Source organism: Rhinolophus sinicus, linkage group LG07, assembly GCF_036562045.2.
Source record: "Rhinolophus sinicus isolate RSC01 linkage group LG07, ASM3656204v1, whole genome shotgun sequence".
NCBI lineage: Eukaryota > Metazoa > Chordata > Mammalia > Chiroptera > Rhinolophidae > Rhinolophus > Rhinolophus sinicus.
The window spans coordinates 81,001,647-81,021,011 of record NC_133757.1 but is presented as its reverse complement, the minus strand read 5'-3'; the positions used below and the strand labels follow the sequence as shown (position 1 = coordinate 81,021,011).

Below are 19,365 nucleotides of genomic sequence, written 5' to 3'. Positions count from 1 at the left end.
AAGGGGCTTTGCATTTCTAAGCTCGGTGTCACCTGTGAAAGGTACCTTCGACGGGCCTGCATTTTGCAAACCACAGTCCGCTGTCATTCTCCCTCGGCACCACCAAAGATTTTAAAAACGAAGGAGCCAGGAATTCGCGTCTCCCAGCTCTGGGCCCATGCAGCTCCAGAACGAGACCGCTGGAACGTACCCGCTTTCAGTATCCAGCCAGTTTTCACGTGTGTCGCTCACTTCCGGCCGGCGCCTAACGTCATCAGGCAGCGCCGGAAGTGCCCTCGCGCTGCCTAGGAGACAAGACGCGGGGGCCAGCCGCTGACAGGGCCGGCCTGGCCGCGCCCACTCGGTCGCCATGGAGCTGCCCCCAGGGCCGCGCGAGGATCCCTGCGCCTGGGACGATGACTCGGACCCGGAGCCGGAGCCCGACCCGGACGCGCAGGCCGAGGCTTACGTGTCCCGCGTGCTCAGTCCGCCGCAATTCGGGCTGGCGCCCCTGCGCGCCCCTCCGCTGTCCGCGCCCGCCGCGTTCTCTGGCGCCCCGGAGCCGCGGACCACGTCCAAGGGTCCGTCTGTGGAGGTCCCGGGTCTGCTGAGCCTTCCCCCAGAACTGCTGCTCGAGATCTGCGCCTACTTGGACGCGCGCCTCGTGCTCCATGTCCTGCCGCGCGTGTGCCGCGCGCTGCGAGACCTCGTGCGTGACCATGTCACCTGGAGGTTACGAGCGCAGCGCCGCGTACGCGCGCCCTATCCAGTGGTGGAAGGTGCGCGCGCCCGGGGGCCAGGGTCGCCCGCTTAGGTCAGGCGTAGGGCGGGGGAGTGGGTACCTGGGGTGCTGTTATCACAGCTCCGAGAGCAGACTTCCTGGCTGTCCTGGCTCCCGTGGAACCAGAGATAGTTACTGGTGGTGCCAAAGCCCGTGACTTCTGAGTGTACCATGAGGCAGACATTTGGGGTCCTGAGGCTGTAGAAACCTATCTGGGGGTTGGGGTCCCTGAACTCAGGATCCAATGATCCTCGGGCTTGGGGTCTGGTGGTACTTAGGCCCTGTCCTCTGGTTGGGGGTTGACACAGGGACTTGAAGTCTCAGGCTGTTAGAATCTGGTTGGGGCTTCACGGTAAGCTCAAGAATACTCAGGTTCTGGGTCTAGATGCTGAGGCAGCAACTGGTGATGCCAAAGCCGCTCACCTCTAGAGTCCTGACCTAGGTGGAGGTGAAGCAGGGATGCAGGTCCAGAGCCTGCAACCCTTGAACCCAAGCTAGAGTTTAGAGGTTGTACCAGCAATCACACATCCTTAAGCCCAGGGTCTAGCCTGGGATCTTAAGCATGGCCTGACAGTTATTCCCCCAGTGTCCCTGAGGTCATTAGTCCCTTGGGGATAAGATAGCTTTGTGACCTTGAAGTGATAGGACTCTCCCGAATAGCTTGATAAACATAGATGCTTGGGCCCCATCCACTAAATCTCTGAACCTAGAGCTTGGGTTCTGCATCTTGACAAGGCTCCCAGGTTTACAGATACTAGTTTGAGGAACACTTCCTTGGGTCTGGTTCAGATGGCTGAGGAAGGAAGTCCTAGCTCCTGTGCCCAGTGTGAGGGTTGAGGGACTGAGGTCGGAACTCAGCCGGGGTTGAGGAAGGTCCGTCATGTCCTGAGGCTGCCATCCTCCAGACTTGGGTTGCGGGATGAGGTCTGGGAAGGCGGTCCTGAGGCTCTAGTTCCCCCATTTCTGGAAACTGGGGTGAGGAGTAGTTCTAGACCTGTTTGGAAGGTATGTAGGCTGGTGGTCCCAAAGCTAGAGCCTGGGCCTCCTTGGGGTGGGGGGGTGGGATCCAGGTTGGGGTCTCTCCAAGTCTGGGGCTGGTTGGGCTCCCTGGAAGCCAGGGGTGGGTTTGGGCAGCTGGTGTGGATAGCAAGGTTCCTGCCCCCTGAAGACCCTGCCCGTGGTACCCCACAGAAGAAGACTTTGACTGGCCAGCAGCCTGCATTGAGCTGGAGCAGCATCTGTCACGCTGGGCAGAGGATGGGCGCTGGGCTGAGTACTTCTGCCTGGCTGATGGGCACTTTGCTTCTATTGACTCAGTGCTGCTGCTCCAGGTGAGATGGGGTTCAGCGAGGGGCCAGGCAGGGGTGGGTCAGGGTGACCTTGACATCACCACCTCACTCCCCTCCCAGGGTGGGACACTCTGTCTGTCGGGCTCCCGAGATCGCAACGTCAACCTGTGGGACCTGCGGCAGCTGGGGGTGGAGCCCAGCCGGGTTCTGGTCAAGGCCCTGGGCGCCCAGAAGAACAGCACCCACAAGGTGAGGGAATAGGAGGCATGAGGCCTGGGTAGGGTGTTGTGCTAAGGGTATGGTTTTTGGCACCAGACCTCATAGATTGCAATCTTGCTCTCCTATTGTTAGTGTGATTTGGGGTGAGATACATGACTTCTCTGGGCCTCAGTTTCTACTTTTATCCAGGGGTCAGTTAGGATGAATGAAATGAACAGGCATTAAGAACTTCATTCAGACTGGATACACAGTAGGTTCTCAATAGATGTCAGATATGCCTTGAGAGGCCCAGGGCAGGGCCGTTAGGAGGCTGCCCTTGGGGACTGGACAGCTCAGCATGATTGTCGTCTTGTGTGAAGTGACCATGGAGGGGCAAGTCAGTGAGGTGGTCTAGGCTTGTGGCCAAGAGCTTGGTTTCGGAGCCAGGCTGCTGGGGTCAAATCCCCATTTTGCTATTTCCTGGCAGTGTGACCCTGGACAAGGAAGTCAACCTCTCTGTGCCGTTTCCTCATTTGTAGAACAGGACCCCTTACAGCACTCTCCTCAGAGGGTTTGCTGAGGAATAAGTCAGTCACCAGCCAGTGCTTTGTGCATATTAGCTCCTGAGTCAGAGACTGTTTTTAATGCCCATTTTCCCAATGAGGAAACTGAGGGAGGGGACCTGATTTGTCTGGGTCATGGAGTGGAGGCCCCAATCTTAATCACGTTGTCATGTGGCCTCAAACCACTGCTGGTGCTGAGTCTCTGTGGGACTTGATTTAGGAATATTACTGGGTGAGGGGTGGGCATCTCCTGGGCTCTGCATCAGACCTACAGATCTAAGCTCTAATCTCTACACAGTGCTGACTTGCTTTGGAGTTTTTGAGTCGGGTTTCTCTCTCCTCTGACCCTCAATTTTGTTATCTGTGAAACTGGGACTGTCACGTGGGTCTGGTCCTGCAGGGTTGGGTGTGGTCACTGGCAGCGCTGGACCACCGAGTATGCTCTGGTTCCTGGGACAGCACGGTGAAGCTCTGGGACATGGCAGCTGATGGGCAGCAGTTCGGCGAGATAAAGTGTGAGGGGTCCTGGGGAGGGGGTACTGGGGGGGTTAGGGCCCTGCCTGGTCACAGCCCAGCCCCATGCTCCATGTGTCCCCAGGGGCAAGGCAGCTGTGCTGTGCCTCTCCTACCGGCCTGACATCCTGGTGACTGGCACCTATGACAAGAAGGTGACAGTCTACGATCCCAGAGGTGGGCTGGGGGCCGGAACTGGGGAGAGCAAGGCTGCCTGGGGGCTCCAGGGTCATGTGGGGGAGGGAGACACTCAGGCCCACAACCTGGCTGGGGTGAGAGTCATAGAAGCAGATGCTAACCACTCAAGAGTGGCTTATGCTGTGCTGAGGGCAACACAGGCGACGTCTGAGGTGGGGAGGGGGTAGAGGAAGCCCCACCTTCACCTGGGGTGGGATGAGGGACAGAGAGGATGCCCAGAGGTGGGGCCTCTGAACTGGAATCCCCTGGGAGGCAGACAGCCCCTGACAATCCTGGCTCCCCAACTCCCCAGCTGTAAGACACCAGTCAAGCTTGAACCTCGGTTTCACCATCTGTACAATCTGGGTAACTCCAGCCCCATACGGTTAATGGGAGATGACAATTAGTACTTTGGTGGATTAACTGTTAGTTTACATAAAACGCCTAGAACAAACACTGCTTGGCACATAAGCTTTTTCTGTTGTTTATTCATTCCAATTTTAATTGAAGGGCCAGCGTGCCTTATCTGGGCAAAGCTGAGTGGGGGTGGGGATAGAGGCGTGCGTCTCCTGGTATTGCTTGGCATTTTATGCTGGGACTTGGCTGTCCACTCTGTACTGAGAGCAGATGGGACAAGAGGGAGATGGGACACAAATTGGGGGTTGGGGGGAAGAGGCCTGGGGATGCTGGGAGGCCTAGATCCAGCTGGGGCAGAAAAAGAGAGTCAGGGTCACCTGAGGGATGGGGGATGGGGAGGGAAGCCAACTGAGGGTTTTGCCATGGAGGACAGGGATCCTCGGGTGGGTCTGAGAGGCCTCTGAGGAGCTCTGATGTCCCCCTCCTCTCGGGGCCCATCACCCATGAAGCTGGCCCAGCGCTGCTGAAGAGCCGGCGGCTGCACTCGAGCGCGGTGCTGGCGTTGCTGGCGGATGACCGGCACATCATTTCGGGCAGTGAGGACCACACACTCGTGGTGTTTGACCGCAGGGCCAACAGTGTTCTGCAGCGGCTGCAGGTGGGCCCTCCCCAGGGGCTGGAGGGGCCGGGGCTGCATGTGGCCCAGCCTGAGCTGCTCTATCCTTCGTCCCTCCCACAGCTGGACTCCTACTTACTCTGCATGTCCTACCAAGAGCCCCAGCTCTGGGCCGGCGACAACCAGGGCCTGCTGCACGTCTTCGCCAACCGGGAAGGCTGCTTCCAGCTTGTCCGGGTTGGCCAGGGCCCTTGTCCCTGCCCCACTCTCCCTGGGGTTCCTTCCTACCCCTTAACCCTTGGTGGCAGTGGGCTGCTGGCCTTGGAGAGACCCGTCTGAGTGTCACCTGTTCCTCCTGCAGACCTTTGATGTGGGCCACAGGTCTCAGATTACAGGGATCAAACACTCGCTGGGGGCCTTGTACACCACGTCCACTGACAAGACCATTCGGGTGAGGCCCTTGGACAGGCCCCGTCCCCCCCTGGCCAGGAACACACCTCTTGACTTTGCCTGTTGCCCCCTCGCCAGGTGCACGTGCCCACAGACCCACCAAGGACCATCTGCACCCGAAGCCACCACAACGTGCTAAATGGGGTAAGGCTCTGCCCTTTATGCCCTGCTGGCTGCCCGGAGCGCCCCTGAGTCCTCATGTCCCTGCCCAGATCTGTGCTGAGGGCAACCTGGTGGTAGCTGCCTCTGGGGGCCTGTCGCTGGAGGTCTGGAGGCTGCAGGCCTGAGCAGGCGGACGTGGACGTGGATGTGGAGCTGCTGACCGGCCTGTTCTTGGGGGACCGTCCCCCTCGCTGGTGCTGCCCCTGATCCGGCCCACAGGCCTAGGGCACGAGGAGCCCCCGTCACATTTGGGTGTGGTCCCTGGGCTGGGCCCCAAGCCAGGGGAGGTGAGGTTGGTGTTTTGGCCCACCCAGAGGGCTGCTCCCACCCTCGGGCCCCGTTTTTGTTAAGATTTGGGTACCTGCTCTCCCTTGAAAGTGCAGGAGAAATAAACCTGATATACTGGTGCTGTGCCCTGAGTGGTACCTGCAAGCCTCGGTGACAGTCTCTGCTGTTTGTGTCTGGGTGTGCCTGTACCCGCTCAAGTGCATTCGGGATCCTATGTGTCTGTGTGTCCCTGGGGAGGCAGGCTGGCTGTGTGTGTTGTTACCCTAACCCCAAATCCCATCTGCACCTGTCTGTGTGCCTGTGAGTGTATGTGTATGAGAGGAAGACAGATTCTGGAGGACGTGGGCAGCTGTCTGTATGATGGCACCTTTGTGTGTGTGACACGAGTGGACATGAGTGACGAGTATGTGTGTACGTGTTGGCATGAAGCTAGGGACGCTGCCTCCGGATGTGTTTCTGCAGAGGGCGATGGGATCTGCTAAGGCTAGCCCATAGGTGTGGGGCAAATGGGTGGAGGTACTCTTTTAGCCAGTCCAGGGTGGGTGTGACCCTGGAGGGGGCAGGGGGAGGCTGGGCCAGGTGCCCCTGCCAGCCTGCAGCCCCACTTCGCCCCCCACTGCAGCCCACCAAACCCTGAGAAGCGTTCACTTCATGTTTATTGAGGGGTCCTCAGGACCAGTGTCATAGGATGGCACAGGGCTTCTTCTCCTTGAAGGGGTTGGTGGCAGCTGGGATGCCTACCAAGAAGGGGTCGCTCTTGGCCTGCTCCATGCAGAACTGCAGCAGGTCGGCAGCCGCGTGGGACACCTGTAGGCCAGCCTGGTCAGCCAGACCCCGCGGTCCCTCTGCCCCCTTGCCCAGAGGTGCCCACCTCGCCCCACCCTCACCTTCACACGGTTGATGCCAGCCTCCATCCGCAGCTGCTCCACGGCCCGGCGGGCCTGCCCAATGTCACTGCCAGTGGCCACCTTGCCAGACATCTGGGGGGAAGGAGCGCAGGGCCATAAACATCAGGGTGAACACCAGACCTGGAGTCCTAGGGCCACCCGAGGGTCCCTGCACCGCCTTTGATATCCCCTAGGGACTGCGGGATGTGGCGGCTGCTCCCCGCCCATCAGGACCACACACCTCAGCTGAGGACTCCGGCTGACTCCTGGCTGTTTAGTCCTCCTCCCGCAGCCTGGCTCTGCCTCCTTCCCAACCCCCCTGCCTCTCAGCCCCTTTGCCCTCCCCTACCCCTGCAGAGACTTTGAAGCTGGGACACTCATGGAGTAAAATGTCACCAGTGACAGTAGCAGCAGCTGCCTCAGCCAAAGGGTTCCCTGCCCCAGGAGACCTGGTGGCTGCCCCATGGTCACGTGTCACCTTGGCAGGGGGATTGCAGGGCCCTGGCCTCTCACTGACCTGATTGATCTCCTGCTAACTGGCCCCAACACCCTCCTTTGTCAGCCTCTGTCCCCCCCCCCCCCACCAACATGGGACACCAACATGCAGAGTGTCCCCCGGCTCCGGTGCAGCCCTGCCTCTGCTCTGTCTGCACTCACTGCCCAGGGGTCTATTCCACAGATGACTCAGTCCCCCCCACTTATGAAGAAGGCTTCCTCTGCCCCATCGCAGACCTCAGACCCACATGAGGACCCTCCGCTCTCCTCGGTCCATCCTACCTGTCTCTCTCTGGTGTCTCTCACATAACTTGGTCAAGCTGGACTCTGGATTATCTTCCCCCCAGATCTTCTGCCTCTAAATGTACCACCATCCACCCAGCTGCCGGGCCCAAATCTTGAACTCCTTCGTTCCTTTCTTTCTGGTATTCCCACATCTAATTCCTTCTCAAGAGCCAGACGATCAACCTTCAAATTAGGTTCTCAATCTCATCACTTCTTTCTACCACCACATGGGTCCCACCACCATCTTTGCTGACTTGGACAAGTGCAGCCGCCCACCCCCCGCCCCGTCTCTCCTGCCCTCCCCACCACTCCCACCATTTCCAAGGCAGCCAATGGGATCTGTTAAAAAATAAATCAGAATATAACATGGATGAACTTTGAGGATATTATGCTGAGTGCAATAAGCCAGCTACAAAATGACAAATACTGTATGATTCCACTTATATGAGGTCCGTAGAGTAGAGACAGGAAGTAGAATGGTGGGTGTCAGGGGCTGGGGTGGGGGACGGGAAGTTAGTGTTTAATGGGGACAGAGTTTCAGTCTGGGAAGATGAACAAGTTCTGGAGATGGACGGTGGGATGGTTGTTCAACAGTGTGAAATTGCTTCATGCCACTGACCTATACACTTAAAAATGGTTCAGATGGTGAATCTGATGTGTAGTCTCTCAGTTCCTTTTTCAAACTCTCCAGGGATTTCTCAGTCTCCTTACTACAACCCCCACGATCCTGCCTGGTCTGGCACCTTCTGCCCTCATTCATCTATCAACTTCTCCCTCCTTCATTCCTCATGGATCACACTGATGCCCTTGGGTGTGTTCATTCATTCATTTAGCATCTTTGCTGAGATCCTAATGTGTCCAGCACTGCGCGGAGTAAGAGGACTGGCAGTGAAACCAGGCACAATCCTGTCCTCATGGAGCTGTCATTCTAGTCAAATAAAATGTATTAAGTGCTGTGAAAGACAACAAAAGCAAGGTAAGGGCAAGAGTGGGTGTTCAGGGCAGGCCTCATGGAGGTAACAGTCTGCACTGAGGCCCAGAAGAGGAGCTGGGGGAGGGATGTCCCAGGCAGAGAGTAGCAGGTGCATTGTCCCTTGGTCAGGAAAGAGCTTGGTGGGTCCTAGAACAGTGAGGGGGTTGGTGTAGAGAGGAGTGTGTGAGGGCAAGTGGTGGGAGATGAGGGCAGGGAAGTGAGCATGCGCCTTCACAGGCCATGGTGAACAGCCTGGATTCTACTCCCAGGGAGAAGCCACCATTGCTAGAAGGTTTTAGAAAGGAACAACACATCTGATTTCTGTGTAACACGCTCTCTGGCCAGAGCTCGGACGTGGACTGGAGGGAGTGCAGCATGGAGGCCCTGGGATGATAAGCGCCTGCATGCAAACGACTTATGTTGTGTACCTGACATTAATATATGTTATGTATCAATTTTTAAAAAACAACAAAAAAGCACTTGGATTTGGGATGTATTTTGTAGGTAGAATTTAGCACATGTGCTGGGGGATGGACGTGGGGTGTGAGAGGAGACATCAAACTCAACTCCCCAGTTTTTAGCCTGGTAGATGAGGGTTGTTTGCTGAGATGGGGAAGATGGCATGCAGCAAGATCAGGGTTAGGTGGAGAGAAAGCGGAGGTGGTGCGTTTGAGATCCAAGGCAGGAATGTCAAGGCTGTCAAGGAGGATGTTGTTTCTCCAATTAAGTAGGCTAATTTCCAGCCTCAGGGCCTTTGCACAGGCTGTTCTTTCTCCCAATGAGGGATGGTGGGAGAATGGCCTCCCCCATAAGTTCACATATGGGGCCTTTCTTGGCCTTCTGTCTTTGGCTCAAATGTCACCTCCTTGGTGTCCTTCCTCAACCACCTGTCCCTCCAACTAAGGCCACCAACCCCTCCAACCACCACCACCCCAAAGATTCTTGCATCATCCTGTTGAAATCCTGACTAGCACTTAGCATTGCTAACTTTCTATATTCTGAAACTGTGGGATCCAGGAAAGCAGGGTTTGCATCTTGTTCACCACTAAATCTGCACCCAGCACAGAGCCCAACATATAGTACAGTATAGACTCCACAAATGTAGTGATTAAGGTGTCCCCTCTGGACCAGACCCTGTGCATGGTTAGGAGGACCCATGAGATATAGTCCCCGCCCTTGAGGGTCTCACAATCTTGCTGGAGGGAACGAGATGTCAGCCCTGGATCCCAGAGGAGGTCACTTACCAAGAGGAAGGTCAGGGAAGGCTTCCCAGAGGAGGTGACAACTGTGGCTGCTGGGGGAAGACCAGAGGGTTATGCAGCATGTGGAGGCTCTGGAGATTTGCGAGGCACGAAAAGGATCAATATCTTATTTGATGAGGATGCTCAATGGCAGAAACTGTCTTGACAGTTCCTGATGACTCGAATTCTAAGAAGACATTCCCCTCAGGGAACAGAAATGAATGGACAAGCGCCCCGCAACGCGGGGAGTCTCCAGCAGGTGGCAGTAAAAGTAGGACTCTTCCTTCATGTGAGCAGAGAACACATGAAACAGGAAATAACGGCTCCGTACGGCTTCCGTATTACAAACACAGGCCGCGTCCTGGACTACGGGTGCCGAAAGAGGGTCATGTAACGCAGCAACTTCCGGACGTGTCTCCAGTTTTTCCTACGCTCTCGTAGAGAAGCGTGTGCCAGTGCTTAGCGCGTTTGGAAGCCATTGGAGGCCTGGCCTGGGGCTGCACTGATCTGAGAGCGCGGCCGCAGGTGCATGGAGAATTCCCCGGAGGAGGAGGCGCCCGCGGCGGCGCGGGCTGCTGTGCTGAAGCCCAGCTCGGCGCTGCCGTTCGAGAGCGCCCAGGTCCGGGGCTACGACTTTAACCGTGGCGTGGACTACCGCGCGCTGCTGGAGGCCTTCGGCACCACTGGTTTCCAGGCCACCAACTTCGGGCGCGCGGTGCAGCAAGTCAACGCCATGGTGAGGCCGGGGGCGGGACTTCCTGGGTAGAGGGGGGTTTGGCTTCTCCGAGCACCAACGCAGTACGGTAGATGGGAGGGCGGGGCTCCCCTGGGGAAGGAGGCGTGTCCTTCGATGGGGTGGCCCAATAGTTGGAGAGAGGTGGGGCCTAGTCGGGGCGGCTGTTTCTGTGCTGGGAAGGGGACGTTGCCACCCAGCAGCGACATCCTAGTATCCTGAGGTGATGGGCACTGATTCTGGGTTGGGACTAGCTACGTGTGAATGCCCTGGAATGGGCGGAGCCTGACACAAGACGGTGAGTTTGAGGGACGAATTGGAAAAGGAGCCTAAGTCAGGGCGGGGCCTTGGATTTGCTTTTCCCAGCGGGGAAGGGGGCTGGGTCCTGCTAAGATGCTTTCTGACTCCGGATGGGGGCAAAGCGTGACCGTGTGCCCTGAGCGCTGGGCTGTGAAAGGGATGGAACCTGCAGAGGGGTCGCCTGTTTCCTGGTTCCAGGTAGAAGAGGTCCCGTTTCCCTGAGTGGGCAGGGACTGGGGGTAGAGTCTGATTCTGAAAACCACCAGGGTCCTTGGGCTGGAGTTTGGGTCCTGAGGTTAACTCGACCCCACCCTTACATGTAGATAGAGAAGAAGTTGGAGCCTCTGCCGCAGGATGAAGACCAGCACGCAGACCTGACCCAGAGCCGCCGCCCACTCACTTCCTGTACCATTTTCCTCGGCTACACATCCAACCTCATCAGTTCAGGGATCCGTGAGACCATCCGTTACCTCGTTCAGCACAACATGGTGGGGAGCCACTGGGGCTGTTGTCTAGGCCTCTCTGGGTCTAAATGGACAACACGATTTTTGGTCATTTTAGTGAGATTGGGAAGTATGAGTCAATTTTAAGCAGTGGGACAGGATTGAGTTTTGTTTCGCAGCAGAGCTTCCTGCAAGGTTACTAGATGAAAGTTGGGAGGTAGGAGTCCTGCCTGGAATGAAGGCAGGGCCCCCGTTTCTGGGCCAATGTAACTGCTTTGTGACTGCAGGTGGATGTTTTGGTGACTACAGCTGGGGGCGTGGAGGAAGATCTCATCAAGTGCCTGGCACCCACATACCTGGGCGAGTTTAGCCTCAGGGGGAAGGAGCTACGTGAGAACGGGATCAACAGGTGGGAAACCCTGAGTGGTGCTGGGCAGGGGAGCTGAGCTGAGGGTCCTGGGGCCTGATGCCCATCTGCCTCCTGACCCCAGGATCGGGAACCTGCTCGTGCCCAATGACAATTATTGCAAGTTTGAGGACTGGCTGATGCCCATTCTGGACCAGATGGTGTTGGAGCAGAACACAGAGGTGGGGCTGGAGCAACCTGGGGGGCCAGCATGGTGAGTCAGGGGAAGCACCGCTGGCTGAAGCTGGTATCTCCTCCTAGGGTGTGAAGTGGACACCTTCCAAGATGATCGCCCGGCTAGGCAAGGAGATCAACAACCCAGATTCGGTGTATTACTGGGCCCAGAAGGTGAGGGGCTGGGTGGGGGCAAAGACGCCAGGCCTTGGCCTCTGTTAACTTGTTTCATCTTCACAGCCACCTGAGGAGTCAATGCTGTTCTCATCACCTGCACTCTCAGACCAGGAAGTTCAGACCCAGAGAGGTTAGGCAGTTTGAGGTCACACAGCTGCTGAGTATAGTCCTGATATCCTGGGAATAGTTGGGGCAGTGCTTAGCAACCCTCCTGGTATAGGGTCCCCTGCTCCTCAGAGGCTATGAGGCCCAGCAATCAGAAAAGTAACAAGAGCTCCCATTCTTTGTGTCAGGCTTGGTCCTACATATTTTATGTGTGTTTTCTCACACACGCCTCTGTGTTGGAGATACTGTTACCATCATTTTAGATTCAAGGAAACTGAGGCCCAGAGCAGTTAAGCACCTCGCCTAGAACCAGGCAGAGGGAGGGAATGCCTGCACTGGGTGCTGACTCCCACCACTGTCCTGCCCTCCGCCAGAACCACATCCCCGTGTTGAGCCCAGCGCTCACAGATGGCTCGCTGGGCGACATGATCTTCTTCCATTCCTACAAGAACCCAGGCCTGGTCCTGGACATTGTGGAGGGTGAGGCGCTGGGGCCAGAGGAGCAGGGGAGGAGGGCTGGCTGGGCCCAGGGCCTGACCACAGCGCTCTTCCCTAGACCTGAGGCTCATCAACACCCAGGCCATCTTTGCCAAGCACTCGGGCATGATCATCCTCGGCGGGGGAGTGGTCAAGCACCACATCGCCAATGCCAACCTCATGGTAAGCAGGGACGAGCACCTGGGCCCTAGTGTGGGGGTGGCACTTGGGCCTGCTGTGCAGAGATGGCTGTGTCCTAGGCTTATGCCACGTGCTAGGGACACAGCTATGGGCTAGACAGGACAGGATTCCTGCCCTCCTTGGACTGACATCAAATCAGGTGGTGGTTATTGCCATAGAGAAAAATGAGGGATGACAAGATGGCAAGAAAAAGGGGGTACTGTTCAAAAAAGGGAAAGCTTTCTGGGAAATGTGACCCGTGAGCAGGTTTTTGGTAGGTGCCTCCCGTGAGCCACGTGGTTGCCTCAGGGAAGAGTTCCCAGCAGAGGGAACAGCCAGTGCAAAGGCTGAGATGCCTGAAGTAAATCAAGGTACAGCTAAAAAGACTGTGAAGGGGAGAGTGGGAGGTGAAGTGGGAAGGTGACAGGCAGGAGTTGCAGGGCCTTGAGAGCTGCCACTCAGGTGCTCACGGGCGCCCTGTGGTGACTGGGGGGGGGGGGGGACAGGACAAATGGGGCCAAGACCAGGGTGGAGACCAAGGGGGTGCAGAGGTCTTTTGAAGGTAGAGCTGGGAGTAGCTCCCTCAGCAGATGTGGGAATATTGTTGCTACCTAGGAGGTGGGTCTGGGGCAACACTGCCCATCTGCCCAGCAACCTTCTAACCCCTCACTCTACCTAGGCATTCATGTTGGGGCTCCTCCCTTGCTGGGAGGGGCCACCAAAGGGCCCTCCTTCATCCAGGACAAATGGCTCAGTCTCTCTAGCTGCAGTGCCATATGTGTGTGTCTGTGTTTGTCCATCCTGGCTGACCGCCTGCCCTTCCCCTCCCTACAGCGGAATGGAGCCGACTATGCTGTTTACATCAACACAGCCCAGGAGTTTGACGGCTCCGACTCTGGTGCCCGGCCGGATGAAGCTGTGTCTTGGGGCAAAATTCGGGTGCACGCACAGCCTGTCAAGGTGAGGGACAGCCCGCAGGCTTGGGCACGGCGTTGCCCAAGCTGTGACTCAGGTGCTCACAGGCGCCTTGTGGCTGCTATGGGGGGAACAAATGGGGCCCGGACCAGGGTGGAGACCAAGGTGGGTGGAGAGGTGGTTGGGTTCCAAGGTCTCTTGCAGTTAGAGTTGGGAGCAGCTCCCTCTGAACTCCTGGGTCCTGTCCTCAGGTCTATGCTGACGCCTCCCTGGTCTTCCCCCTGCTCGTGGCTGAAACCTTTGCCCAGAAGGTAGATGCTTTCATGCCCAAGAAGAATAAGGACTAAACAGCTGCAGCCCCAGGGAAGTCTCCCTGCCTCTATTAGTTTGCAGACCCAACCCCTCTCCAACTCCTTGGGCAGCAGCATGTCTACAATAAATGTTCTCAGCGGTCCTGCGCCTGTGTCTGTGTCCGTGGTGGTGGTGGGTCCCCTGGCTTCAGCCTGTGTCACTCTCTGCCTCGTAGGCCTCTTCCCGCCAGCACTGGACGCTGCCCCCCATGGCGGTCAGCAGGCAGGGCTCCGTGGGGTGGTAGGCCAGTGACTGTACCACACCGGGACCCACAGGCAGGGCCAGTGCCAGGGCACCCTGTGGAGCAAAGGGGTGGGGAGCAGTTAGTGAGCCCCTATCCCCTGACCTTCAGCTACCTGCCTCTCATGGCTTTCCAGACGCTGCAAATCCAAAACTGTGCCCCTAGGTGGCTCCATCCTTTCAGGTGCTCAGGCCAAACTCTTGGGAGTCTTTCTCTCTCATACCTCACATCCCTTTATCAGTAAATCCTTTTGGTTCTGCCTTTAGCCCATGTCCAGAGGCCACCCATTAGTCTCCACTTTCATCACCACCACCTTGTTCTGAGCCCCTTATGTCTGGCTTTCAGCTTCCCTCCCCCATGGCCGCCATTGAGGCTCTCACTTGGCAGCCTCAGTGTTTGCACCTCAAACTTCATCACCCTGCAGATGCAGTGCCACATAAATGGTTTCTCAAGCAGGCCACGGTTCCTTTCTCCACCCTGAAATGTCCTCTCAGGTGACTTCTGGTCTACTGAACCCTCGAGTAGGTAGAATACTGGCACTTTCTTAGTTCCCCGAGTGAGAGCTGGCCCCTTGAGTCCCCAGGATGCCCCAGTTCATGCCAGCCCCTTAGGGGGCTTATTTCCCCTGGCCAAGCCCCAGTACCCATGTCTCCTTTCCTAAGGCTCCCCACCCCTGACCCTTCTAAGCCCAGCCAGTCTGTTCCCTGCGGATGCCTCCACCAGGACAGGGCACTCGGTGGTTGGGATTGGAAACCACAGGGATACTCAGAGGTATTAGGTTTTCTGAACTACAGCCTCGCTTCCCCTGGGCTCAGCTGCTGCTGTCTGCTCCTTCTCCCCTAGGGTCTCAGTGTCAGCCTGGCATCGGTGGCCCTGCCTGACCTGGATCCTGCTGCTGCTACTACCATCCCGAACTGCCTCTATTTCCTGAAATGCATGCCATACCTCCAAGCCTTAGCACATACTGTTCCCTTTGCTGGGAATGCCCTTCCTGTCTTCTCACTCACTCCTTTGAGCTCCTGGTTCTAGTGGCACTCTCTTTTGCAGGTCTGGGAGTGAATGAGTTAAGGACAAAGTGGGGACAGGGTAGGGGCCCTGGTATGGCGTGGGGGTGGGGAGGCTTACCTCCACCAGGTCCCAGAAGAACACCTTCCCATCCTCAGAGCAGCTGACCACGTGTGTGTCACGCTCGCTCAGGCAGCAGTCCAGCTTGTACTTCTGGTTCTTATGGCCCGTGTACCTGGGGGTAGGTAGGATCAGTGGGGCTTGGGCCTTACCAGGGGCAGAGGTGGGCGGAGGGGCCCCATGACCCCAAGGACTCACTCCCCCAGGAGCTCCCCCGTGTCCTTGTCTAGAAGCCGCAAGGTGGAGTCCAGGCTGGACACCAGGGTGCACTGCCCATCCCGGCTGAAACAGGTACAGGTGATGGGGCCTGAAGGGAAGGGAGAAGTGGGCAGGCCAGTGAGGCTGGGGCCCTTTGCTGTCCCCGCCTCCCCTGCCTCCCACACAGTCCGACCACTCACTGCCCACGTAGTCTGAGAACAGTTGTCCCATCCTCAGGTCATAGCGCCTAACCCGGCCGTCCACGGAGCTGCAAGAAAGGGTGGATCTAGCTTAAGCCTTGACAGGCCAGTGAGACCATGGCTCCAGGTACCCTCAGTGTTCCTGTACCCTTTCACCCGGCCAGGGCCCTGGGCAAGGCTGGCCCTGTCCTTCCTACATACCCCTCACTGTCATATTCCCTCAGGGCCAGCCATGGAAATTACGCAGCCATGGAAAACATGCATTGAAGTGAATCCATGAGTGGAATTCTGAGGCACTGGCTTTGAGACTCAGACCTAGGGGCCAATCAGAGTCCACTCCATCTGTTTCTGATATGTACTGAGCATCTTCTCTGTGGGCTTGGAAAGCTGGGACCAAGTCAGTAGCAATTTCTGCCATCATGTAGCCTCATTGACTCAGGGTAACCTAGGAAGGCCTCCCTAAGGTGACATCTGAACTGGGACTCAAAAGATGAGAAGGACCCAACCCCTTATGGATGGAGTCCAAGGGCAGATATGTGGGAACATAGCCAGTCAACAGGCTGGGCAGTCCAAACTCCCACCACAGTGGGAATGGCACTCCCTTGGGTTGACAACACTTGGGCAGCCCTGCATAGAAGTTTTTTTTTTTTTTTAATTGTTTGTTTCCTGCACCTAGATTATCAACCCAATGTGGGCAGGGATTTTTCCTTATTTATTTCCCTGTCTTGTTCGCTGCTATATGCTTTCACTAAAAAAGTGGCCCGCGGAAACTGCTCAAATACAGTTGGAAGTAGTAGGATGGCAGTCCAGGCAGAGGAAGAGCAATTGCAAAGGTCCTGGGATGGGAGCATGCTTGGCATATTTACCTGAAATGAGACTAGGAATGAATAAAAGCTGAGAGATCAGCAGGGATCAGACTGTGCAGGGCCTTAGGAGCCACAGTAAGGTGAGGCACAGAGGCAACTATGATCCCCAGTGGCACCTGGGGAGGGGCCAGGTCCTGGCTCCACTCACCCTGCCAGGACCTCGTGGTCTGACACCTTCACACTGGATACGCCATCTCTGGCTTCGTCGAGCTTCTGCACTGGCTCAGGTCTCCGAGATCGGCAGTCCCAGCAGCGGATAGTGGAATCGATAGAGCCTGTGAGGCCAGCATGAAGGTGAGGTCAGGTGTGGAGGAAAGGGCAGCACCCTGGGTTCCCCTGCCTAGGCCCCTGACTCACCAGACAGGATGATAGTGGCCTCTTCATTAAACTGCACCGTGTTCACCTTCTGAAAAACAGCAACTGCCACTCAGAGGAGGCTGGACTTCGAAGGATTGGGATAAAGGCAAGGTTCCCAGCGCAGGTTAAAGCAAGGACAAAGACTAGGGATAGCGAAGGTGTAAGGTTTTGGGGGAACTGCAAGGACAGGGGTTGGTGAATGCCGGGCCATGCAATGTAACGGTGGTGTGTGTGGTCCCTGTCACCACCTACACGCTAATGCGTGTCCCCTCCGCCATCCGCGCTCTAATGAGGCCTCTTCTTGCTTGTACTTACCCCTGCGTGGCCCCGGAATTTACGTACGACCTGGCCCGATGCCACGTCCCACAGCACCACTGCCTTATCCCCGCCACCAGAGCAGAGATTGCTGTTGTCAAAGGAACTAGAGGGCAGAGGAGGGAAGGTCAGGGTTGACCTCCGATGCCCGCCTCAGTGCCCTGATCACGGCCTGGCCCCCGACTCACCCGGCGGCGTCTAGCACCTCGTAGCCGTGGCCGCTGTACGTCCGCAGCAGCGTCCCTCGCAGCGGGTTCCACAGCTTCAGGGTCTTGTCGCTGCCGCAAGTCAAGCAGTAATTGCCATCCACTGAGGAAGACCACGCGGGGGGTTACCGGGCCGCCGACCTCAGGAGGCGGGAGGAAAACCCGGAATGAAGATGAGGGCGCTCACCATTAAATCGCACGGCTCGCACCGCTCCCTGCCTGCAGTCCAGCGTCTTCAACCTTTTTTGCGGCAGCTCCGGGCCTCGCGGCTTTGGCTCAGGAAAAGCCATTGCTCTTGGATCCCTTCCTCGCCGCCCTATATCGGTCTGCACCAAGGTTTTCCAGCCGTACACATTTGGGTGTAACCTTATTATTGTCCTCCGTGGTCTACTTCCTGTTCCCCACTTCCGGGCTCAAAATTTCGGCATTTTGGGAACACAGATAAGGAACACTAAAAGCTGCTTCCAGGTTTCTTTCCCCACTTCCTGCTTCCAGTAAGTATTTTTTGGCTGCTTCTAATTCTCTTTCTCGACTGGGGGATTCCTGGCCCACGAGGGCTGCGGGTGTTACTGTAAAAACCACCCTCCGTTTCCACGCCGGAAGCTGCTGTTTCCGCAGCGGAAGAGGCGTGACCTGAGTCGCCATGTCCACGAACAATATGTCGGATCCACGGAGGCCGAACAAAGTGCTGAGGTGAGGACCTCAGTGTCATGGGAACGGGGCTCGGGTTGTGGGTCCGGGCCCAGGGAAGCGCTTGTCCATCCCAGGGGACGGACATCAGTGCCCCTGACCCTGCCGCAGGTACAAGCCCCCACCGAGCGAATGTAACCCGGCCTTGGACGACCCGACACCGGACTACATGAACCTGCTGGGCATGATCTTCAGCATGTGCGGCCTTATGCTCAAGGTGGGCGGGGCTGTTTCAGTCCGCGTAGCTCCGCCTATGAGCCGGGAGCGGGTTCGGAATGAAGCTGGGCGGGCGCTGAGGGGGCGGGGTTGGGGTGATGTTGGACTGAGAAAAACAGTCGTGGGGGAAGCCAGGGATCCGGGTCAGAGTTGCTACTTGGGACGTCGGTCTGAGTGTGAGGCCAGACTGTAAAGCAACTTGGAGGGGGCTGGTGGAGAAGGGGTGGAGTCTTTAGCATGATGGGATATGTCAAAGGCTAGACTTCTTAGCTCTGAGGGGACTTGGTGTGGTCAGAGGCGTAAGCCAGAGAGTAGGACCAGAAACTGTACCTGGAGTAGGCTATGAGGGGTTGGGTGGGACTTGCCTCCTGGGGAGGCAAGGTCCAAGCTGCTCCCATTGAAACCAGTGGGTTGGAACTGGTGCCTGGGAATTCCCCTTGTCTTCCTCTGACCTAACCCACCCATCCACCTACCTTTTCCCAGCTGAAGTGGTGCGCTTGGGTCGCTGTCTACTGCTCCTTCATCAGCTTCGCCAATTCCCGGAGCTCTGAGGACACGAAGCAAATGATGAGTAGCTTCATGTGAGGCTGGGCTTAGAGAAGGGGGGAACTCCTGAGTAAGGGGAGAGGAGATTCAAGCCTACCCATCCTGACTGACACCTCTCTCTCCCGTCTTAGGTTGTCCATCTCTGCTGTGGTGATGTCATATCTGCAGAACCCTCAGCCCATGACGCCCCCCTGGTGATGTCATTGTAGAGGGGTCACATCTTGGAGCCCTCTGTCCACCTCCCACCCAGGCCTGGTCTATGGCTGCTCAGCCTCCTGTCCTCAGATGCTGTCCTGGGCTTCCCTGGCTGAGGTGGTCGTAGGGTCTGCAGCTGGATGGAAGGAACCTGGCCGTTTCTCTGGGATCCCATTTCTACTGAGGCAGAGAGGGGAATACCTTAGGCCTACCCCTTCTGCTTTCCTTCCCCACCCTGCCTGCTGCTGGGGAGATGCTCTCCATATTTCTAGGGGTACCCACTTGTTTTCTTGTTAAAACCAGTTAATAATAAAGTTTTGTGTTGTAGCTGTTCTGAGACCTCTCCTGTGCATTGTGGGTACATTCCCAGTGAGGGGAAGGGCTCCAATTCCTCCACTTACTCAGGCCTGGGGTGGAGCCTTCTGGTTGTTCACTTGCTTTTTCACAAGCCTCGTGCCTTAAGTCAGCTGCTGGAGACAGGAGAGTGACCGCCTCACCTCTGGCAACTCAGCAGATCGTCCTACTGACCTGAGGAATCTGGGCTTTGATTTTCTTATCAAAGAAACGGGCCAGTGTCAGTGAATAGATGGATTGGCATGGACTGGGAAAGGCTGAAAGACTGAGTCCTATCCCACTGTGGAGGAGAGACTGTTCCCTGACGTGACTACTGCTGGACCTGAGAGCTGGACCTGAGC

At 56.9% G+C, this 19,365-nt stretch overlaps 5 protein-coding genes across 10 annotated transcripts; 3 read left to right on the top strand and 2 right to left on the bottom strand.

Annotated features, from left to right (window-relative positions):
* The first annotated feature begins 278 nt into the window (after positions 1–278).
* Positions 279–5,522, top strand: FBXW9 (F-box and WD repeat domain containing 9). 3 transcript variants are annotated; one of them, XM_019746183.2, is made up of 10 exons: positions 279–758; positions 1,952–2,091; positions 2,170–2,298; positions 3,211–3,323; positions 3,409–3,500; positions 4,367–4,515; positions 4,597–4,710; positions 4,835–4,924; positions 5,002–5,067; positions 5,136–5,522. In XM_019746183.2, exons 1-10 carry the CDS (start codon positions 350–352, stop codon positions 5,208–5,210), a joined length of 1,377 nt encoding a protein of 458 aa, XP_019601742.1. In that variant the 5' UTR covers positions 279–349; the 3' UTR covers positions 5,211–5,522. The 3 variants fall into 3 exon arrangements, with proteins under 3 accessions (XP_019601742.1, XP_019601741.1, XP_019601743.1); XM_019746182.2 differs by having other exon boundaries at positions 4,367–4,710; positions 5,136–5,274; XM_019746184.2 differs by lacking the exon at positions 3,409–3,500 and having other exon boundaries at positions 3,211–3,325; positions 4,367–4,710; positions 5,136–5,274.
* On the bottom strand, positions 3,969–9,651 carry GNG14 (G protein subunit gamma 14). Its single transcript, XM_019746191.2, has 3 exons — positions 9,258–9,651; positions 6,261–6,353; positions 3,969–6,180 (listed from the first exon to the last, which is right to left on the bottom strand). Exons 2-3 carry the CDS (start codon positions 6,351–6,353, stop codon positions 6,055–6,057), a joined length of 219 nt encoding a protein of 72 aa, XP_019601750.1. The 5' UTR covers positions 9,258–9,651; the 3' UTR covers positions 3,969–6,054.
* A 132-nt stretch (positions 9,652–9,783) lies between these two features.
* DHPS (deoxyhypusine synthase) lies at positions 9,784–13,621 on the top strand. Of its 4 annotated transcripts, none has more exons than XR_012498081.1 (9): positions 9,784–9,990; positions 10,611–10,775; positions 11,018–11,139; positions 11,222–11,318; positions 11,398–11,484; positions 11,967–12,072; positions 12,149–12,252; positions 12,517–12,620; positions 13,084–13,209. XR_012498081.1 is itself a non-coding variant. In XM_019746185.2 (9 exons), exons 1-9 carry the CDS (start codon positions 9,784–9,786, stop codon positions 13,509–13,511), a joined length of 1,110 nt encoding a protein of 369 aa, XP_019601744.1. In that variant the 3' UTR covers positions 13,512–13,621. The 4 variants fall into 4 exon arrangements, 3 of the variants coding, with proteins under 3 accessions (XP_019601744.1, XP_019601745.1, XP_074194145.1); XM_019746185.2 differs by lacking the exon at positions 12,517–12,620 and adding an exon at positions 13,416–13,621; XM_019746186.2 differs by having other exon boundaries at positions 12,528–12,620; positions 13,084–13,211.
* WDR83 (WD repeat domain 83) lies at positions 13,517–17,607 on the bottom strand. The gene is made up of 9 exons (XM_019746189.2): positions 17,211–17,607; positions 17,006–17,126; positions 16,818–16,923; positions 16,503–16,551; positions 16,294–16,420; positions 15,280–15,347; positions 15,080–15,188; positions 14,882–14,996; positions 13,517–13,812 (listed from the first exon to the last, which is right to left on the bottom strand). The coding sequence occupies exons 1-9, from the start codon at positions 17,311–17,313 to the stop codon at positions 13,663–13,665; spliced, it is 948 nt and encodes a 315-aa protein (XP_019601748.1). The 5' UTR covers positions 17,314–17,607; the 3' UTR covers positions 13,517–13,662.
* On the top strand, positions 17,571–19,002 carry WDR83OS (WD repeat domain 83 opposite strand). Its single transcript, XM_019746190.2, has 4 exons — positions 17,571–17,716; positions 17,825–17,930; positions 18,413–18,510; positions 18,607–19,002. Exons 1-4 carry the CDS (start codon positions 17,667–17,669, stop codon positions 18,671–18,673), a joined length of 321 nt encoding a protein of 106 aa, XP_019601749.1. The 5' UTR covers positions 17,571–17,666; the 3' UTR covers positions 18,674–19,002.
* Positions 19,003–19,365: the final 363 nt, after the last annotated feature.